General features: G+C 36.6%; 1 protein-coding gene across 1 annotated transcript in view; it reads right to left on the bottom strand.

Annotated features, from left to right (window-relative positions):
- The window catches only part of KIF6 (kinesin family member 6), a 171792-nt gene extending 153676 nt beyond the window's left edge, over positions 1–18116 (bottom strand). Inside the window, exons 1-3 of the mRNA XM_054195458.1 lie at positions 18051–18116; positions 16940–17049; positions 13580–13654 (exon numbers count right to left, since the gene is read on the bottom strand). Coding sequence (XP_054051433.1) covers positions 13580–13654; positions 16940–17049; positions 18051–18116 — 251 coding nt within the window. The remainder of the gene's footprint in view (positions 1–13579; positions 13655–16939; positions 17050–18050) is intronic.
- Between the last annotated feature and the right edge of the window lie 543 nt (positions 18117–18659).

Raw genomic sequence — 18659 nt, 5'->3', positions numbered from 1 at the left:
TTCACATATTTCTTTTATTTATTGCAGTGCATCAGCACAGCTCTGACCTGTTTTCCAGAAAACACTGAAAATTCAGAAAATGTGAACATATCAATAATGTATTCTCACAGTCCATTGTAATTATTGGTAATATTAATATTGCACTCCACAGATGCAGTATGAAAGTGCCGGTTATGATTCCACAGTTGGGTGGAAATTCAAGACGAAAATCAATCTTTTCAGATATGTGTATATAATTATACATATAATTGCATCCTGTCCATATTTACAGCACTCATTTCTTTCATTCAGAGTATATTAAAACTAACAACGAAGCCAATTTAAGAAAAGCCGGCTTGAGGTGCTAAGGAAGCCTATAAAGAAAGAGGACTACCAATGATATCAGCGAAACTGCTGGCAAAGCCTTCTAAGAGTGAAGCGCAACCCCATGAAGACAGGATGGAGAACAAATTCCCTTTCTAAGTCTAAGAAGAAAACTACCTTTATGACGGAGCTCCTTTGGCTTAGAAGCAAGCTGAAGACTATGACCTCAGCTCCTGAAAAGAGTAGGTGGGAAGACACATTGAAAAGGAAAAGTCTCTACTGGATCAGCTTGTTCACAAAGAATTAAACTTCTCAACTAAACAAAACTAAAGCTTACATGTACATAATACCTTTACGAAAGAACAAATTTCAAAACTGAAGATGTGTAACCATCAATCTGGGTATAATATTCTGAATATTAGTCAATGTCAGTTTTGAAGGTCTGTATGTGAGAAAGTGAACATGGATTAAGTCGTATAAAATCCATGCCTGATGTTACTAATTCACATTTTTTTTAAGGAACTTCTCTTGGAATCAGTGGGAATACAGGATGTTTTAGCAATGAGGCTTGTGGAGAAACTATCATAGCAAATACTTGTTAAAGATATACTTTGCTCTTTTTCCACTTCTAAGAACTTCACGTCAAAAATAAATACCAAACTTTACCAATCTCATTTTAGTTCATTGTCCCAAGGAGTTTTACACTGAAATGGTAACAATATATGTAGGTGGACCAATACTTAATCAATCAATAAATCGATTAAACCAATATCTATTTACTAAATACTCAGGAAGTTTAAGACATGTACAAACTGTTTTTAACCTAAGATGCACCACTCCTTTAGGAAAATAAAAACATAGAAAGCTTCATAACCCTTTAGCCACCCACAAAATGTTATTTAAAAAACATCAAATAACTACATTGCACAATTACGCTTGACAAAGTGAAGATGTCTCAGATACTAAGAGCTAGTATAGTGAGCAGAAAATACCCATATTCTCTGTTTCATCATGAAACGTAATCGCAACAGGTACCCTAAAGAGTTCGCAACACCAATTATGAGATGACAAGAAGAGAGTATATTTTCTAAACAGGGTCCACCAAAAGGATTCTTGAAGATTCTCATCTGCAAATGGAAGCTGTCCTTAAGAGAATCAGTGGAACTGATTCTCTACTGGGAAAGGTGGTAGAGAATCAGCAGCTCTTTTCTGCCTATTCTGCAAAATCTACTGTACAAGATGTCAGTTCACCCAGGCAAAGTCTGCATCTTTGCTTTTCAAATTCTCTGAACAAAAATCCCAAACCTTTGTTAAGCTCAGTATTTGAAAGTACACAGGTTGACATGGGTATTGATGGTAGTCTTGTGAAGACTTTAAAATTTGCATACATAAAAATCATACACTAAAAGGATATTTTCAGTAATGCCCCCTCGGTGTTATCAAAATATCCAGAGCTTTGAATATTTTTTTTTTCTGCCAGCAAGATGAGTTTTGGCATGGTTAAGGAGACACTTTGTTGACTGAATTGTCTCCTTACTACTTCAAACAAAACACATCAAAGACACATAATTCAAGGAGAGGCTGCTGAAAAGATCTTTCATGAATTTACGCAATGTTGTATAGCTCCCTGTTCAGAAGTTCATGGACTACTTCCAGATAGATTAGCTAAAATGTTGCTGGAGAAATCCGTCTCTGGTATATTTTAGCAAAGTTACTCCTGTTATGATTGTCAGAGTTCCTAGAGGGCTTTCTTTTTTTTTAATAATACCGGGCTCAGAACTACAAAGCTTACTACAGAGGAAAATAAGGTTTTAAAATATGATGACTAAAACTTGTCCAAATTTATTTCACTTTGTTAGGAAATTCAGAGTTCATTTTCCTTACACGCTAAAACATGAAGGCATATATTTCTAACACTTTCTGATAGACTTAGCTTTTATAAAAAGAAAGTGCTATTCATCACAAGCCACATAAAGCAATCTTTTCATACTAAAATGTATATGATTTTTACTTACAAAAATATTCAGCTTTAACCCAAACAACTACAGAAAAATGGATATAAAAAAAGTAAATATCTAAAAAATAGTTTGTTTCAGATTTGCTTCTACTGCCTAACAACCACGTATGCTACGCTCCCATCTAGAAAATATGGGCCAAGTTAAATTTGTAAAGGAAAAACCTAAGTCATGTTATGCATGAGCAGTAAGTCCCACGTGTTGGACTTTGTACTTGTGAACAACAAAATCCATTGCATATGGACAAATGTCATTGGCCTGAGTTTCTACATGTAAAGAAGTGTCAAAGACCTCAAATTCTGTGAAGACAAGATTTCCAGAAAAAGATGACATTTATGGGAAAACATAGACATATAACAGTTCTGCAAACAATGTTTTAATTTCATTTAATAACCTGAGCTGTCTTCATATCTTGTTATTAATGAGTAAGAGACCTAGGTTTCATGACTGTCAAGAAAGACGCAAAAAGGTCACACTGTGCAAATTAGAACAGAGTATTTCAGCTGGAAGGGACCTATAATGATCACTCAGTCCAACTGCCTGACCAATTCAGGGCTGACAAAAAGTTAAAGCAAATGGATCGGAAGAACTAAACAAATGGAATCTTTATATTTTAGATTTAATTTGTGATGCCAGAATATTAGCATTTCCCAGATTTTGTAGCATAATTAATAATTGTGTCAGTACTTGGTAAATATATATTTTCAAATTGTATAGCTATTTTTGTGTTTCATTGAAAATACATCTGGTCAAACCATATGAAGACTCACATATCACAAAGCTGTATACAATGAAAAAATTGTAATATTTGCTGGATATAGTAATTTGAAATTGAAACATATATGTCTATATGTCTATGTGACACTTTTTTTTACTTTTGTTTGCTGTATGAAAAGGTGTGTTCGATGATAAATTTCAGTCTTATTTTTAATCACTGTAAGAAAATAAATTTAAAGCAAAATATTGGTGAGAAAACATCATGATTACTTGCTAAGTATTCTGAATCATCAAGTATTTATGTAATAAGCAGCTCTGTTTAGTAAAGTTGGTATCATTAAACAACTTAAAATTATATAACATAGGTTTCCCTTGGTGGAAATCATAATAAGACAGAGACAAAAAACAACCCCAAAAGGAAAAAAACCACACATAAAAAACCGCCAAGCCAACCAAAAAAAGGAAATAAGTCTTAAATCAACAAGAAAACAGTAACAACAGCTAATAACATTAACTGCAGGCAAACAATTAATTTGTGAATAAGTATTGTTTTATTGCCATCCTAAATCTTCTTTATCCTTTTATTCTGCTGTATAATTTCTAATCTACTTCAAGATGATTTTAACATAGAAAAAGGTTAGATCTGTTCCTACATTTTACTCAAAGAACTGAATGCTTCTTTTCTGGTTAAGCACCAATAAATTACTGTTGGTTTTGAGAAACACAACAGCTTGTGCTTGACCTTACCAAGCTAATCAGCAACATACTTAAACACAAGGAAAGTACTGAATGTGTCCTCTAAATTGAAAGCACATCTTTTCCAAGTGAGAGGTAGCTTGTGCACACAACTGACTAAGGAGATTAATTTGATCACACTGCTATATAAATCTAACCATATATTATGACAGCAAAATAATTCAGGATGATATGATGGGACAAACCAAAAATTTTCAAGTTTTACCTCCAAGATATGACACGGACTACCAAGAAAGTCTCCCACAATGACAATCTTTGAGACAGAAATTACCATACTTTCAGAATTTTTCTAACCAGAATATTAAAATAACCAGTAGAGGTTTAGAAAACACACAGAGAAAGAGTTCTCCACCTGCAAAGTATCATTAAGTAAGACAATGACCCAACACTTATTCAAGGCAACGAACGCCTTCCCAATATTTCCACTGAATTTTAGGTAGGATCCAAAGCGTGGGACAAGTTGATGCAGATTTTTTGCTGGTGTAAATCCTTAAACACAATACAGTATTTAAACATATCTGCAGGTTTCAAAAGTACTTCTAATACTTTACAAGCACCCAACATACGTTCTAGAAATTATTTTTTCCTATTAATTTGGAATTTTCTTAATTTTAATACTTCTCTTGTTTTGGACAACAGACATAATAAAAAAAAGCAGCAAGCCGAAGTAAATGTTCCTTACTTATTCCACTTTTAGGATGACGTTAATACTGCTTCATAACCCAAGTACTGTTACACAAAAGCTTATGTAATGATGCTTGCTCAAGAAAATAAGTTTGGGCTTTATGAAAAATGAATTATAATATACTTCCTCTTCTGCCCCCTTGGACTTTGAGAAACTGATAAAAAATATAAATCAATCATTGACTAAAATAGCAAGGGTTCAGTATTTTAAAAGTCTCCTTAGCAGTGCTACGACAGTCATAAAAAGAAATAATCTTCTGAGAAAGGAGGAGAAAAAGAGAAAAAAATGAATTGTTAATTAGAAATGGTCATTACACGTCAGGATTTAGCCAGTAACACTAAGGAAGAATAAAAACTGCTGTAACGCTGTAGCTGCAACTATGATGGTCTAAAAGTATAATAAAACCCAGGTATTTAGACAGAGGTAGCATCTTTTATTAGACTCGCTAATATAGTTGGGGGAAAACAAGACTAGGCTCAGGGCTTCAGTGGATTATTGGGTTTTTTGCTTATGTTAGAAAGACCCTGCCTTTTCCCTTACAATCTTGCTGAGCAAAAGCTGCCAGTACAACTTCATATCAGCTCTCAGACACAGGACAAATCTTCCTAGCATGGACTCACGTATGAATGTAGTTAAAGGAAAGCAAGGCCATGTGGGTTTTTCTCCTCAAATTTTCTTACTCAGTTATCAGTTAACTTGCACTTTCTAACTTACTTAAAATTAGTGGAAATTTAAAAACATGCAGAGTGAGATATTAACTTTACATTAAAAAGTTAATTTTAGATCCCTATTTAAATAAATGGCTGTTACAGAGTTCCGTACTGGCATTTTCAGTCACCCAGCTGACTTGCCTCATGCCCAAAAGATGTCTAATCCCTAAATAAAAAGGGTGTGATACAAGAAGCAAGCAATTCCACTTAAACTAATAGATCCGTTATGTTTACTACTGCTTAACATTCCTCAAGTGAGAAATTCCTCAAGTGAGAGCTAGACAATTTATGGGTAGTAACTACAGTTTAAAATATCATTCAGTACTTGGTCCTTGAATATCTGAGACAATATAAATAGTAGTATAAAGCTCAGTGACAGTAGACAGAGGTTGAAAGCGGACTGAGGTTGTTTTATTGTGGTTGGTTTTTCTGACTACATTTTGTTTTAATTTCCAGTGAAGATCATTTGTTCTATTTAAAGTTTATGGACACAGAACTTTTCATTTGTTTCTGTCTCATTGTTAACGAGATTCAGGCAGGCTTGTGCCTAAGTATAACAAAAAACTCTGCTTCCTCTGCTGCTACACAGGTTTTGCTGAATCAAACAAAACAGTTAGCATAAAAATTTATAAAAAATAAAACAAATTCTGCCCCTCGGGTTCTGTGTTCAGTTTTGGACCCCCTAGTAGAAGGACCATGCTATAAAGAAACTGAAGTGAGCCTGACAGTACCAAGTTCATTTGGGCCGGAGCACATCACATACAAGGGGAAGCCAAGGGAGCTTTTTTCTGTCAACCTGGAGAAGGCTATACATAAACCTAATTACCATCTTCCATTATAAAATGTATCGTTATAGAAATAGACTCACTCTTCTCAGAGGCTTATAGCAGTAGCACAAGAGGCAGTGGTCACAAGTTCCAAGATGGGAAATTCCAAGCGAGTATAAGGAAAATGTCCTTCGCAGTGACAGTAGTTAAGGCCTGGAACAGGTGCCCAGATGGGTTGTGGGGTCCGCATCTTTGGACATTTTCAAAGCTCTACTGGACAAGGGCCTGAGCAACCTCATCTAACCTTGAAGCTAGACCTGCTTTCCTCAGGAGGTTGGATCAGATGATCTATAGAGATCCCTTCTGACTTAATTACGCTCATTCGTTAGCAGTGGACATGGTTTATATAGAATCATCATCAGAAGAAGGAAAAAGTAAGCAGTCCTTACTGGTCCCTGAAAACATGCTACAAATTCTGCTCTATTTCAGACTAGTCTCAATGCATCAGTTTTATGACGACCAATATGACAGTCTTCTTCAGGGAAGTCAGAATGTTCTGATTCCTTTTGTGTTACTCCAAACTTCATTATGAAAAAGATGAAGAAACAGTAACAACCTTATTCTCAAGCTTTTGACACCAGCAGGTATGACAGACAAATTAAGAAATCTCGTTTCAGCAATTGGTAAATGAAGCCTATCCGAACACCAAGAGCCATCACAGCAATGATGAATGTGACATCTAAGCAAAAAGATTTGCTTGCTCTGAAACTTAAATCCTATATCAAGACATACTTCTCAGTCTTCAAAAGGATTAAAAAGATCATTTAAGTAGATACATTTAAGCCATCTGTAATCTTTATTATTGTCTTGTTTTAAAATGAAAGTGTTCAAAGTAAAGGTTTTTACTAAGTTTATAATATGAATAAAATTAACATGTCCAAATGCTTAAATGAAAAAAAAAAAGGAGCCTCTTAAGTAAGGACTAAATTCTGTGAGTGTTTATATGTAGATAACAGAAAATCCTGGGAACGAGAAACAAATTTAGACTTTAAAAATTAATTACTTTGATTTTCTTAGTTTATTTCAGCTTATTATTTTAACGAGTTCTGACATCTTCATTTTAAATGACTGGTAACATAAAGGCATGTGGTTGGAACAAATATTCAATAATTATTAAAATACTAGGCTAATGAAAAAAGCAGAAAACACCAATCTCTTTGATCTTGGGATAAAGTCATCCTTCTCATCTCAGTTCTTGCTGACCTGAAATATTTTACCAATGTCTCTCTCTTTCTTTCTGTCTCAGAAAACCTCAATTCAGTTATGTTATTTAAAAAAAAAAAAAATAAAAAAAAAAATCAACACTGTCCTGGCAAAACCAGCCCCCAGACATGAAATTCAAGATAAAAAGAAGGAAGAACTTCATTTGCAGGATCTGGGAAACAAGTTTTCAGGGAGGATTCATCTTTACAGAGACTCAGTATTTGGGTATCTTCTATCACTTGGAGCTCAGATTAAAGTTTCTTTTAACTAAAATAAACAAAGTATCTCAGTATGACATTTTTTTCTTTATGCCTTTGCCAGATTTATGGAAGAAGTCTAATTTGGTAATGCCTCATCTTTCAAAAACAACACCAATTTCCAAATGTACACATAACTGTTTTTGCGAGCTTAGTGCAAGCAAGTTTCCTTAGAAATTTCAAAACGGCTTTCCTAAAAAAAAAAAAAGTGTAATACAATTTATTTCTTAATTTAACTAAAATGCCTAAATATATTTAGAATTCCACCATAAGCACTGCACAAGATAATTGACAAAGATATTCTGAATCAAAGCTATCAAACTGTAACCTAGAATAAGCAGGCTTCTTGAACAATTCTAAACTGTGCAATTTACGTCAAAATAAACATGAGCAACTAAGTCATTTGAGATGAAACATTAATGAAGTTTTTCACTTTTTATTGCCTCATAACTGTACACACTTTCAGGGAGAACTGCTAGCATTACTGCTCCAACTTCTCAATTTAGGGGAAATTTTAAGCTATATTTGTTTCAAGCTGACATCCAAAAAAATAGGTGTCCTTTTCTATATATAGATTCTACAGGTCTTTTGTCCTTAAATCACCCACATTAGCAGTAATACATCTGTGATGCAAGGTTACCTGCAGGTGAGCCAAGCCACTACTTCCCACACTGTCACAAATACATCCAGGTCAGAATGAATAATTGTTCATACAAGACTATCATTTATTTAGGAAACAAGGACTATCTTCTAGAAAATCCACGTGCTTACAGGCCTGATGCTTACACCTTAACAAAATTCCAGGAAGAAAACCTTCCACTATTAAAACACAGTTGTTTTACTAGGCAGTCTTCATTTTAATCATATTAGCATGAAGATTTAACAAGTCTTTATGGAAAGGCCAGTTTTGATCATGGTAGCAAATATTCTATCATGCTGATGATACCATGAGATTTTAACCTCGCTAGGGAGTCACTGTGTTAGGACTATAAAAAGCAAGCAATTTACTTGTATTACAAGGGTCTTATAACATTTTAATCATTCAATCCTTTTGTATTACAACATGAGTGAGTTGACATTTATTTTAATTTTGCAGTACCAAAACTGTACAAGTCTTCGTTGAGCTCACTGTGTTGGAAATAATCTGTCCTATCAGGGCACACAGCAACCTATTGTACCAGCCAACAACGTCTACAAATACAGAAGTGACATGCTGCAGTTGCACTAAACAAGCCTAAATAGAAAGGAGGGTCAGAGGGGAAGGGAATGTGGCGGAAAAGGGTGGAGAAACAGCTTCCTATACATGACACATGTATAGGAAGGTACATAGACATAAGCAAGATTTTTGCCCAGGTATGATGAGTCTAAATAAGAGATGTAATTTCTTCAGAGTGGAAAATAGCTCTTAATAAGTTTTTTTGAGATGCAAAACAACAAATAACAAATTCAATGGGGTGTTCTGGCTATTATCTAATGAATAAATAATGATGACTTTTACTTTTCTGTTCTCCTGTCCCATATACTTCCTGCTGTTGTATTTTGAAATTTTCCTGAAGACAGTTTGTACTCTTACAACTAGTGTTATTAAAAGTATTTTAAACATCCAACACGTTTCATATGTATAATTATACTGTTAAATATTAAAAAAAAAAGACTTTGTATTTCAAATTATACACAAGTAAAAATAAAGTGCATTGAAAAATAATCTGGAATTCTAGTTGCACAATAATGATCTTTTCCCCAAAAGCCAAACATTTGCATGAAGCCAAAGTTTGCGTAATAATTTCATACAAGAATTCAAATTAAGGAGTTTCTGAAAGACCCATGACAGAGCAAAAAGAGCCATACATTTCCCTATGTAAAAACAAATCATTATAGCATTTCAAATATGTGGATTTTATTTTTCTTTTTACACAATTTAAGGTCTACATCACAAAGAAAATACAGATTGCATGACATTTCGAAACATGACAAAAGTCTGCAGATTAAGTACTACCAAAGGAATATCACCACTAATTCCACATTCTTCTCATTAGGAAAAATTTATACTAAAGTATTGTATATGAAAAGGGCTTTTAACAAAATAAAAATGTTCCTTTTGCTGTAAAAAGACGTAATGGTGTGACTTTTATCCGCCCCTAATAATTTGCTTTAAAAGTAATGAAGACGCATAAAAAATTCAGAAGTAAGAACTCACAGTTATTAAGAATCTCTCAATTTCTTTTACTCTATGATGTTCAAAAACAAAGGTCATAATTTATTTAGAACCTTTTACTTGTAATAAATAAAATAGTTTATTTTTTACAAAACCTTGAAAACTAAGTCAGATTTCATGTTTCAAGCAATTTCTTATCTAATGGTTCAACTTTCAAAGCAATTATCAATCCACAATCCTATCTAAGTCAGTGACAGCAAAGCACATTCAGCATTACTGTAGCTTAAATGGTCAAAAGGTGCACACAATTTGAGAGGAAATTGGGATCCCTTTACAAACTACTGAAATTTCATTGGTTTGAAGAAACTTGTAGATATTTTATTTTCCTTGAATGCATAGTAAAACACAAATTCCCGAGTAGTTAGTGAGAGAGAAAAAAAAAAAACAAAACAAAAAACCAAACCCAAACAAACCACAAAACAGCAAATACTTTTATTACATCATCTTATCCACAGACTTAAACAGGAAGAAAAAAAAATAGCAGAAAAGCCAAGGATGGTCACTGGATTTATATGAGCATATTTAGTAAAGCTAGAAATGTCCTATTAGGATGTTTAGTCTACATGCTGTGGCTTCGTATCACAAGGCAATCTAATAATGTAAATATGTTTTCCAAACATTTTCAATTACTGGTGAAATGTTTTCTAAAATTGGAAAGAGGGACGTTACAAAATATACTCAACATTACAAAGATGCTGTTCTGCAAAATATTTTGATCACATTTTCTGTAAGAATAAGCAGCAGGAAAAAAAAAGAAAAGAGTAAAGGGAAGTAGTTTGTATATTACAGATGCTAATTCTTAGGATAAACACAGCATACAAGAAGAAACTAAAATCTGCAGGAAAGGGAGTATTATCCTGGAAACTATCAGATCTTTCAAAAAAACATAGGTGATTGCCATCACATCACAGCTGAGCTGTTTCTTATTTGCATGATACATCTGAAGAGAAAATATTTTCAATGTTATTCTTTAATAAATCAAGACAAAACATTGGCCATATTAGAACTGGAAACCAAACTAATTCCAATGCAGTAAGATTTTTCTATTTAATTTCTGATTGCATTAATCATCATAACACTAATATTTGAAGCATTATAAGAGTAACCTTGTTCTGTTATTAAGACTAAAGTAATGCTTAATTGTTAGAAAACTGTAAAAGAAGAACGTTATTTATTTTGTCTAGTTTTTGATAGAGTAATAGAGTTGGTGCTGCTTCTTAAAGATCAAGTTGGCTCTGCACAAAAAAAATATCAAGAATTTATATTTAAAATGAAAAGGAAAAAAGCAAAGTACAAAGAAATAATAAAAAGAAACCAAGTAAAAGATGACTCAAGCACTAATAAAATTTTAAAAAAAATCAAGCAAATCACATGCTTATAATGGTTTACAGAGGATGGCACTTCTGACTGAAGAAGCAAATTAAATGAACTAATGTCTGGTGCCTTTGAAACCACAGGCAAGATGACAATGTAACTGGACTTAAAGACAGAAAATTAGTGGCCCAACATCAAAGAAAGCACACTTAAAAAGGAAAAAGAAAGTTGCATCCAATTTCCATCTATCCAAGAACAAACTAGGAAGATTTTAGAATCTTGAACACTGTATTGCTGTTTCTAGTTTAAACAATGCCCAAGATTTTCTTCTCTGAGCATTCAAGTCTAACTGAATTTTCTTGTGACAGTAAGTGTGCATGACAAAGAGCCTCAAAATGTTACTGAACTATTTCAGTGATACTTTCCTGCTAATTTCTTTTCCCTGTCAATACATAGACAAAAACCTGTTCCCTTAGTAAAGTGACTTGAACAACAGAAATTAGTGCATTTTCAACAGTTTTTTCCTTGCAAGAGAACATTGACTTAGAAAGAAACAAATAGTGAAGAACACTTTGCTAGGAAACACTGTAATCTTTCAGAGTAACAGTTCTTATTGTCCCACAATGGAAGGGAAAACTGAGTCATGAACTACAGGATGAAATAAATTTCAGGCACAGTTAAGGACTCCATTAGCCAAGGAACCTCATGACTATGAAGACATTTTGAAATACATATTTTTGCCTAAGGAAGGGTAAAAATGAAGGAAGAGGATGAGAAAAAAGGAACATACTTCAGGTATTGCTACTATACTATAAAAACACAAGCATGATTATCCTTCAATATTATAAGTAAGAACAAAAACATCAGTTAGAATACAATACTAAAGACGCTATAACACTCAAAGTGAAAGTAGTCTTGATTCAGTTAATAATGAATTTCTAAATCAATTTTAGCATTAAAGACTCAGCTATTTGAAGAGAATTGTATGCATAAACACCACTGATTTTAATAGTATTTCAATACTTAAAAATATCTAAAAATCAAAACTAAACTCTACATAATGGAACAAATCAATGTATAAAAATGTTGTATAAGACAACACTGAAAGAAAAGAAAACAATACCACTTCCTGTTTATTAAAGCACTGCATAGGTGAATTATCCAACTGGAAAATCTTTCCATATTCTAGCAAAACACTCCAAAGGAAAAAAAAAATAAAAAACAGTCAGTCTGTTACTAGTTAGCTTTGATACTCTGAGTTTTTGTTGAGGATAATTCAATCCATAGCATGTAACAACGAGAGTTTTAACTCTTATTTTTCCAAGCACAGGCAAAGAAGATAGAGAAGTTTTTGTCTGCAGTCAACATTAAACTGAGAAATATTTCAAGTTAAGTAAAGTAGTTAACCTGAAGCTATGTATTATACGGTCAAATAAGTAAGGAAATCCCTTTGGGGTGAAAGAAGAATATAACTTAGTTTTCAAAAAGCATATTTAACTTATTGTAGGGAAGTTTCAAATTCACTGGCTCTTCATTGTCACTGCTTTCCGTGGGACTTTGAAGAAGTAAATAGAGGGGAAAAACCAAGAAAATGAAATTTTCTTGAGCTAGGTAAATGTTTAATTCTGAATAACAATTTCAGAAAGACTAAGTGTCCAACTGAGGATGTCCATTTTCCTACAGTGCAAAACATGTGGCAGTGCAATAGGCTGAAGAATAACTTGCAGAATCATAGCTTAAACCAATGGATAGGTCAGAAAATGAATGAGAAAAATAGGTACCTAAAGTAATACTTCCAAACTCACTACAAGTTTTGATTCTGAGCAGGAAGTCTGATAAACAAACAAACATTATGCAGAAATTCTGCTTCATCCATTGTGGGATTTTCTCCCCCACCAAAACCAGTACTAACTTCAGCAATGTGGGTATAAATGGTGCAAAGCAAACAGCATACTGGAAAATCTGCGTGGTTCAGAGTGGCATTTAATCCACGCAATGAATGAAGAGAGCTTCTACATCACTCTTAAATGCTTGTCTTTGCAAACTCTAAAATATGAGCATTGTTTGATTATTATATGGAGGAGAAAAACAAAACCAGTGCCAAAATCACTGCCCTGGCCATTAAGACAAAAATAACGAGGGCAAAATTTGAGAATATCTCCACAGGTATTAATTCATGAGTGTCCCTAACTTAATGAAAACTAAACAGGGGTATAAGATTTTCATTAGGTTTACTCCTTCATGGAACTATATAAGGAATATTTTTCTAATGCATGGAAGTGAGCTTATATTACAGACAAAATACTAATTAGACATGGATTTCTATGCCTATGCAACAAAAGGGGCAAAGTAGCAGTGCTGTTTTAGGAGTTAATAATGGAACTTTACCATACATAAAATTCTCGGGGGATTGTTGCATATTGCATAGATTCAGACATGTCAGTACTTAGAAAATTAAAACATCAATCCACTTTTACAACATTGAGACAAACACTTGCCAGCTCTCCTTCAAGTAATACAATGAAAGCTATTTTTGACCCTGTGTTACCCCGATTACTCACAAGATCAACAACGTACCATTCTGCTACTGGTTTGGCAACGCTGTCAAAAACCACATCTTGTTTTGCCTCTTGATCAAAAATTTTCTGAAATCTGAAAATATTAAGCAAATAATAATTGCTCAGACTCTCAAAACACTACTTGATTCATATATTTTTGTTTGTGTTTGTAATAGTCAATGTTTACATCATTAGGCTTACATAACTTAGCACAATGTTTTCCCTGTAGTCTTAACCACAGCGTGCTGTTGTGCTATTGTACATAAATAGGCTGTACACAGGGCTGCTTTGACAAGATCTGCACAATAAGATCCTCTGATAAAATGATGTGGCTTAGAAAAAAATAAACCGTATTCTAAATCTGTCAAGAGAATCAGTGTTTGTAACTGGCATCACACTGAAACCTGGATAAATAGATTACACTATAACCAAATACAGCAGCCCACCAGTATAGCCAGGCTCACATTTTTTCTTAAGTGCTTCCTTCATTCTGCTGCACAGTTACTGTAAGTCACAAGGAGATATTTAATTCAATCCCAGTCTTGTCACCTCCTATATAAAATATCTGCAGTTGACTTACAGAATCAAAGAACACTTCAGGTTGGAAGGGACCATCTGTTCCAATCCCCCTGCTCAAAGGATAGTCAGCTAGAGCAGGGGTCTGTAGGGTCAGGTTTTGAGTATCTCTACGCATGGGGACTCCACAACCTCTCTGGGCAACCTGTTACAGTATTCGATCACACCCCAGTAGAAGTTTTTTTGATAGTTCCTGTATTTCAATTTGTGCCCCGTAACTCTTGTCCTGTCACTGGGCACTACTAATAAGCATCTGGCTCCATCTTCTTTCATTCCCCACTCTCCATCAATTGTTTACACACATTGATAAGATCCCCTTGAGCCTTCTCTTCTCCAGGAAAAACAGTCCCAGGTCACTCAGCTTCTCCTCATGTGTCAGATGCTCCAGTCCCTTAATCATCCTTGTGTCCCTTTACTGGACCCAGAACCGGACACAGAACTCCAGATGTGATCTCACTGGTGGAGACTAGAAGGGAAGGATCAACTCCCTTGACCTGCTGGCAACACTCTGCCTAATGCAGCCCAGAGGCTGTTGGCCACCTTTGCTGCAAATAGTGTAGAGCTGACTCAAGTTCAACTTTCTGTCTACCAGGACTCCAGGTTCTTTTCTGCAAACCGGCTTTCACTCAATCCTGAGCCTGTCCCCATTATTCCTCACCAGGAGTAGGACTTGGCATTTCACTTTGTTGAACTTCATAAGATTCCTATTGGCCTATTTCTCCAGCATCTTGAGGTCCCTCTGAACAGCACCACAACTATCTGGTGCATCTGCCATCCCTCCCAGTTTCATATTGTCTGTGAACTCGCTGAAGCTTCACTACATCCCATCACCCAGGTCATTAATGCTAAACAGCACTGGATCGCCGTATTGATTGCACCAGTAGTGACTGTTCTCCAGCTGGACTTTGTACCCCTGATGACAACCCTCTGAGCCCAGCAGCTCAGCTCATTTTCAACTCCCCTCACTGTGCACTTACCTAGGTCTTCCTGATACCATTTCTCAGACAGCCTTCCTGGGTCACCCAACCCTGCTCCCACCTCTTGTACACTTCCTTTTCATGTTTGTATTTAGTCTGGAACTGCTTGCTCATCCACGTAGGCCTCCTGCTGTCTTTTTGTCCTTTTGTGCTCATCAGGATGGACTGTTCTTGAGCTTGGAGGAGGTGATCCTTGAAAATCAATTGGCTCTCCTGGACTTCTCTCCAAGGCTGTGACTCATGGGATTCTTTCAAACAGGTCCCTGAACAGGCCAAAGTCTGCTCTCCTAAATCCAGGGTTGTGATCCTGCTTTTTGCCTTGCTCCTTTCCCTCAAGATCCTGAATTTCACTATCTCATGGCCAATGCAGTTCAGACTGCCCCCAGGTTTCACATCCCTGATCGCTTCTTCCATGTTTGCAATTATGAGGTGCAGCAGACTTCTCTCAATGGCTCTTTAACCATATATTAGGAAGTTGTCATTAATACAGTCCAGAAACCTTCTGGACTGCTTGTGCTCTGCTGTGTTATCCCTCCTATCTGGAACTGTATACTTACACAGAACTTCACAAGGTATATCGAAAGGCACTATGGATACCAGGTATATATGAAGGCACCATGGACTGCAAGGTATTACGCAGCGTGTACATCACAGACAAGCGCGATACACAAGGAGAGGCACATATTCTATCCTGCTAATCCTTAATCAGCAGAGTCATTCAAACAATTGTGTTTGAATTCCCATATAAGAAAGTAAGAACAAAGGAGAATAATGTCTGAGGAAAGGATGGGACAGAAAGACTGCATGAAAGTATAAGTTTTATGGAGGAAAAAGAAATGCTTGCTCCATAGCATTATTTTTGCATTGTCTGGAGGATAGTAAGGCATAGTGTTTCTCAGATTCCATCTCTACAGACTTTTTAACAAATGATAAAGTCAGGAAAAAAAACCACCCCAGCAGTCATTACGGCTGGCTTGGGCATCTGCAACCTAAGCTAGTTTTGCATACTAATCTAGTTGGAGAGCGCAGCTCCTCTCTTCCCAAGCAGAACAGATTTCCTTAGCTCATGTAAAATGACATCAGACTGAGCTCCAGATGTTTATCTGGGGCTCTCTTTTTTTAATAGCATAGAACAACAAATGTATTTGATTTGGCATTATAAAAAATAAAGAATATTCATCTTGGAAAAAACCCAAAACCTAGTCAGGTGGCTACATCTAGCTTTCTTTGTCATCAAAATTTTAAAATGTTGCCTCCAAGTTCTCTGTTGAAAAGATAAAAATATTTGATTGACATTGTTTATTTTTAGTTTCTAAAAAATATTTACATTCTACACCTATGGTTTTGTTTCTTTCAACAATCTCTGGGTTTCTTTCTTTCTGGGTTTTGGTTATGTCTGAAACACAGTTTCTAAACAGAGTGTTTTACATCAAGACATCTCTAGCCAGCCTATGTCAACTCATTAGATCACAACAGAGCACACAATCCTACATTCAATTTTCATACACAAATTCAAAACATGCTGTAAAAGAGGAAAAACTGATAAATGAAGATGCGATCTTTGAGATGAGGCTTAGAAATGTAGAATGACTTGCAATGGATAGACAAAATCCCCCACAACTATTTCAAATGCTTTTAAACTCATTGAGGTGCAGAACATAATATGCTGGAGTATTCCTCTTGTTAATGGAATTGTATAAAAATAAACCTATCTGTCACAAAGCTTGATTTAAGAACAGGGTTTTCCAGGTTCTATAGATCTGTATCACTACACAGTGATATCAAGCATAAAAGGCTGAAGACATAAAGATAAGGCTTTTACTTACTTGAACTTGTAGCTCTCTCGTTTATTATTGATGAACCCATCTGCTAAATCACGTGGCACAATAATCTCCAGACTGGAGAGAGGTTTCTCATCGTCATCAACTGAATAAATCTAAAAAGCACGGTTAAGAATTAACAAAATAATTGTACCAATAGAACAGCATAGCCCTTAAGTAAGCTTAACTTACATAAGCTAAACTTATGTAAGCTTAACACCTGTAACTGCCTGAAGGAAAACTTCACACAAATTTCAAAATTGCATGGTGTACCATGGCTAATCAGTATGGAAAAACAACATAGCAAAGCAGAATAGTTCTGCCTGCTTCAAAAGCCCTTAATACATGAGCAGATCCTCCTTCAGCTATTGTTCAATAAAACAAGTGCATACTAACACTATACTGTTACCATGTAAAAATTACAATAAGTTTTGAAACAGAAATGTAGCCTCTTTGACATAATTTGCTTACTAGACCACTTTAATATCCGAGCTGTTATAAAAAAAAAAACAAAGCACAGCTGCCGTTGCAACCACCTCCAAAAAAACTGGAGAAATATATTAGGAAAGACTACGACAGAATGCATAGAGATGGTTTAAAACAAGAAGACAATGAAGGAGACCTAAACGCACTATTTCTGAGGAATGTTTTCGTTACGTTTAACATCCCTTGCAAGGACAGCTAAAGCCTAGGAGCTACATGTTCCCCTCCAATGTCCAGAACACCGTGGAACTGCAGAAACCCAGTGACCCGCGCCGAATGTTTTTTCCTGCAGAGCCTGTCTCTAACAACCAGGCAGGAATGAAGTTCCTCACTGCCTCCCCAATAATTACAGTCAAAGCTCCCGTACTTCGTGGTTTTATTAACTTCTTAAAGCTCCGGAGAACAGTACAGGGCTGCAGCTTTCCACTCCGCACCCGACCACGTACAAACCCCTCAGCCCTCACACGGCGGCCGGGCCTCTTGCAGGGGGAGGCCGCGGCCGCTGCCCCTTCCCTGCCGCCTTCGGGCGGCCCCGCTGCACGCCGCCCGATGGGACGCCCTTTGGGACGCCCTTTGGCTCGCCCCAGCCGCCCCCCCCGCCCCCGGCAGCACAACAGCCGGCTGCCCGTCCTACCCCCGCCTGCTGCCGCCTGCCCAGCGGCTTCACCCGGGCGTACACCCGGATGGTTTCCTTCACCATCGCCGCCCGCCGCCGCCCGCCTAGCAACGGTAACGCTACCCAGCCTGCACCGCGGCGGGCGGGAAGCGGCGGCAGCCGACGGCCCCTGTGAGGCGCGTCCGGCTCTTGCCCCGTCACCTCACGCCCTCGGAGCTTCCTCATGGCCCTCGGGTGGCTTTGGCGGGGCACCTGTTCGCTCCCTAGCGGGGCTTGGAGGAGATGGGAGCAACCGGGCTCCCTCTGCGAGGGATGGCTGCCTGCCCGCGTGGCCATTAATGGTAATTCCCCGCCAGCTGTTTGCCCCGAAGCTGAGGTGTCGTGGCTGCGAGAAAATGCAGCTTGGAAGCACTGTCCAGGCGGGAGGTGCGGTGTTTGTATTGCGTGTGGATGGCTCCACTGGCACACCAGGAATTCCCTGTCGGACCTGCGGGGCTGAGGGTTCCCTGTGTGCCCACGCAGCCTCCTCTGGCTGGAAGCACCCCTGTCAGGTCCCTCAGTTCAAGAGAAGCGTGTGTTGTTAACCAGTTAAAACGTCAGGATTTAAAAAAAAATCTAATATAAAAA

Source organism: Rissa tridactyla, chromosome 3 (assembly GCF_028500815.1).
Source record: "Rissa tridactyla isolate bRisTri1 chromosome 3, bRisTri1.patW.cur.20221130, whole genome shotgun sequence".
Lineage (NCBI taxonomy): Eukaryota > Metazoa > Chordata > Aves > Charadriiformes > Laridae > Rissa > Rissa tridactyla.
Note: the sequence above shows the minus strand (reverse complement) of the source record. Positions and strands in the feature narration are given on the sequence as shown.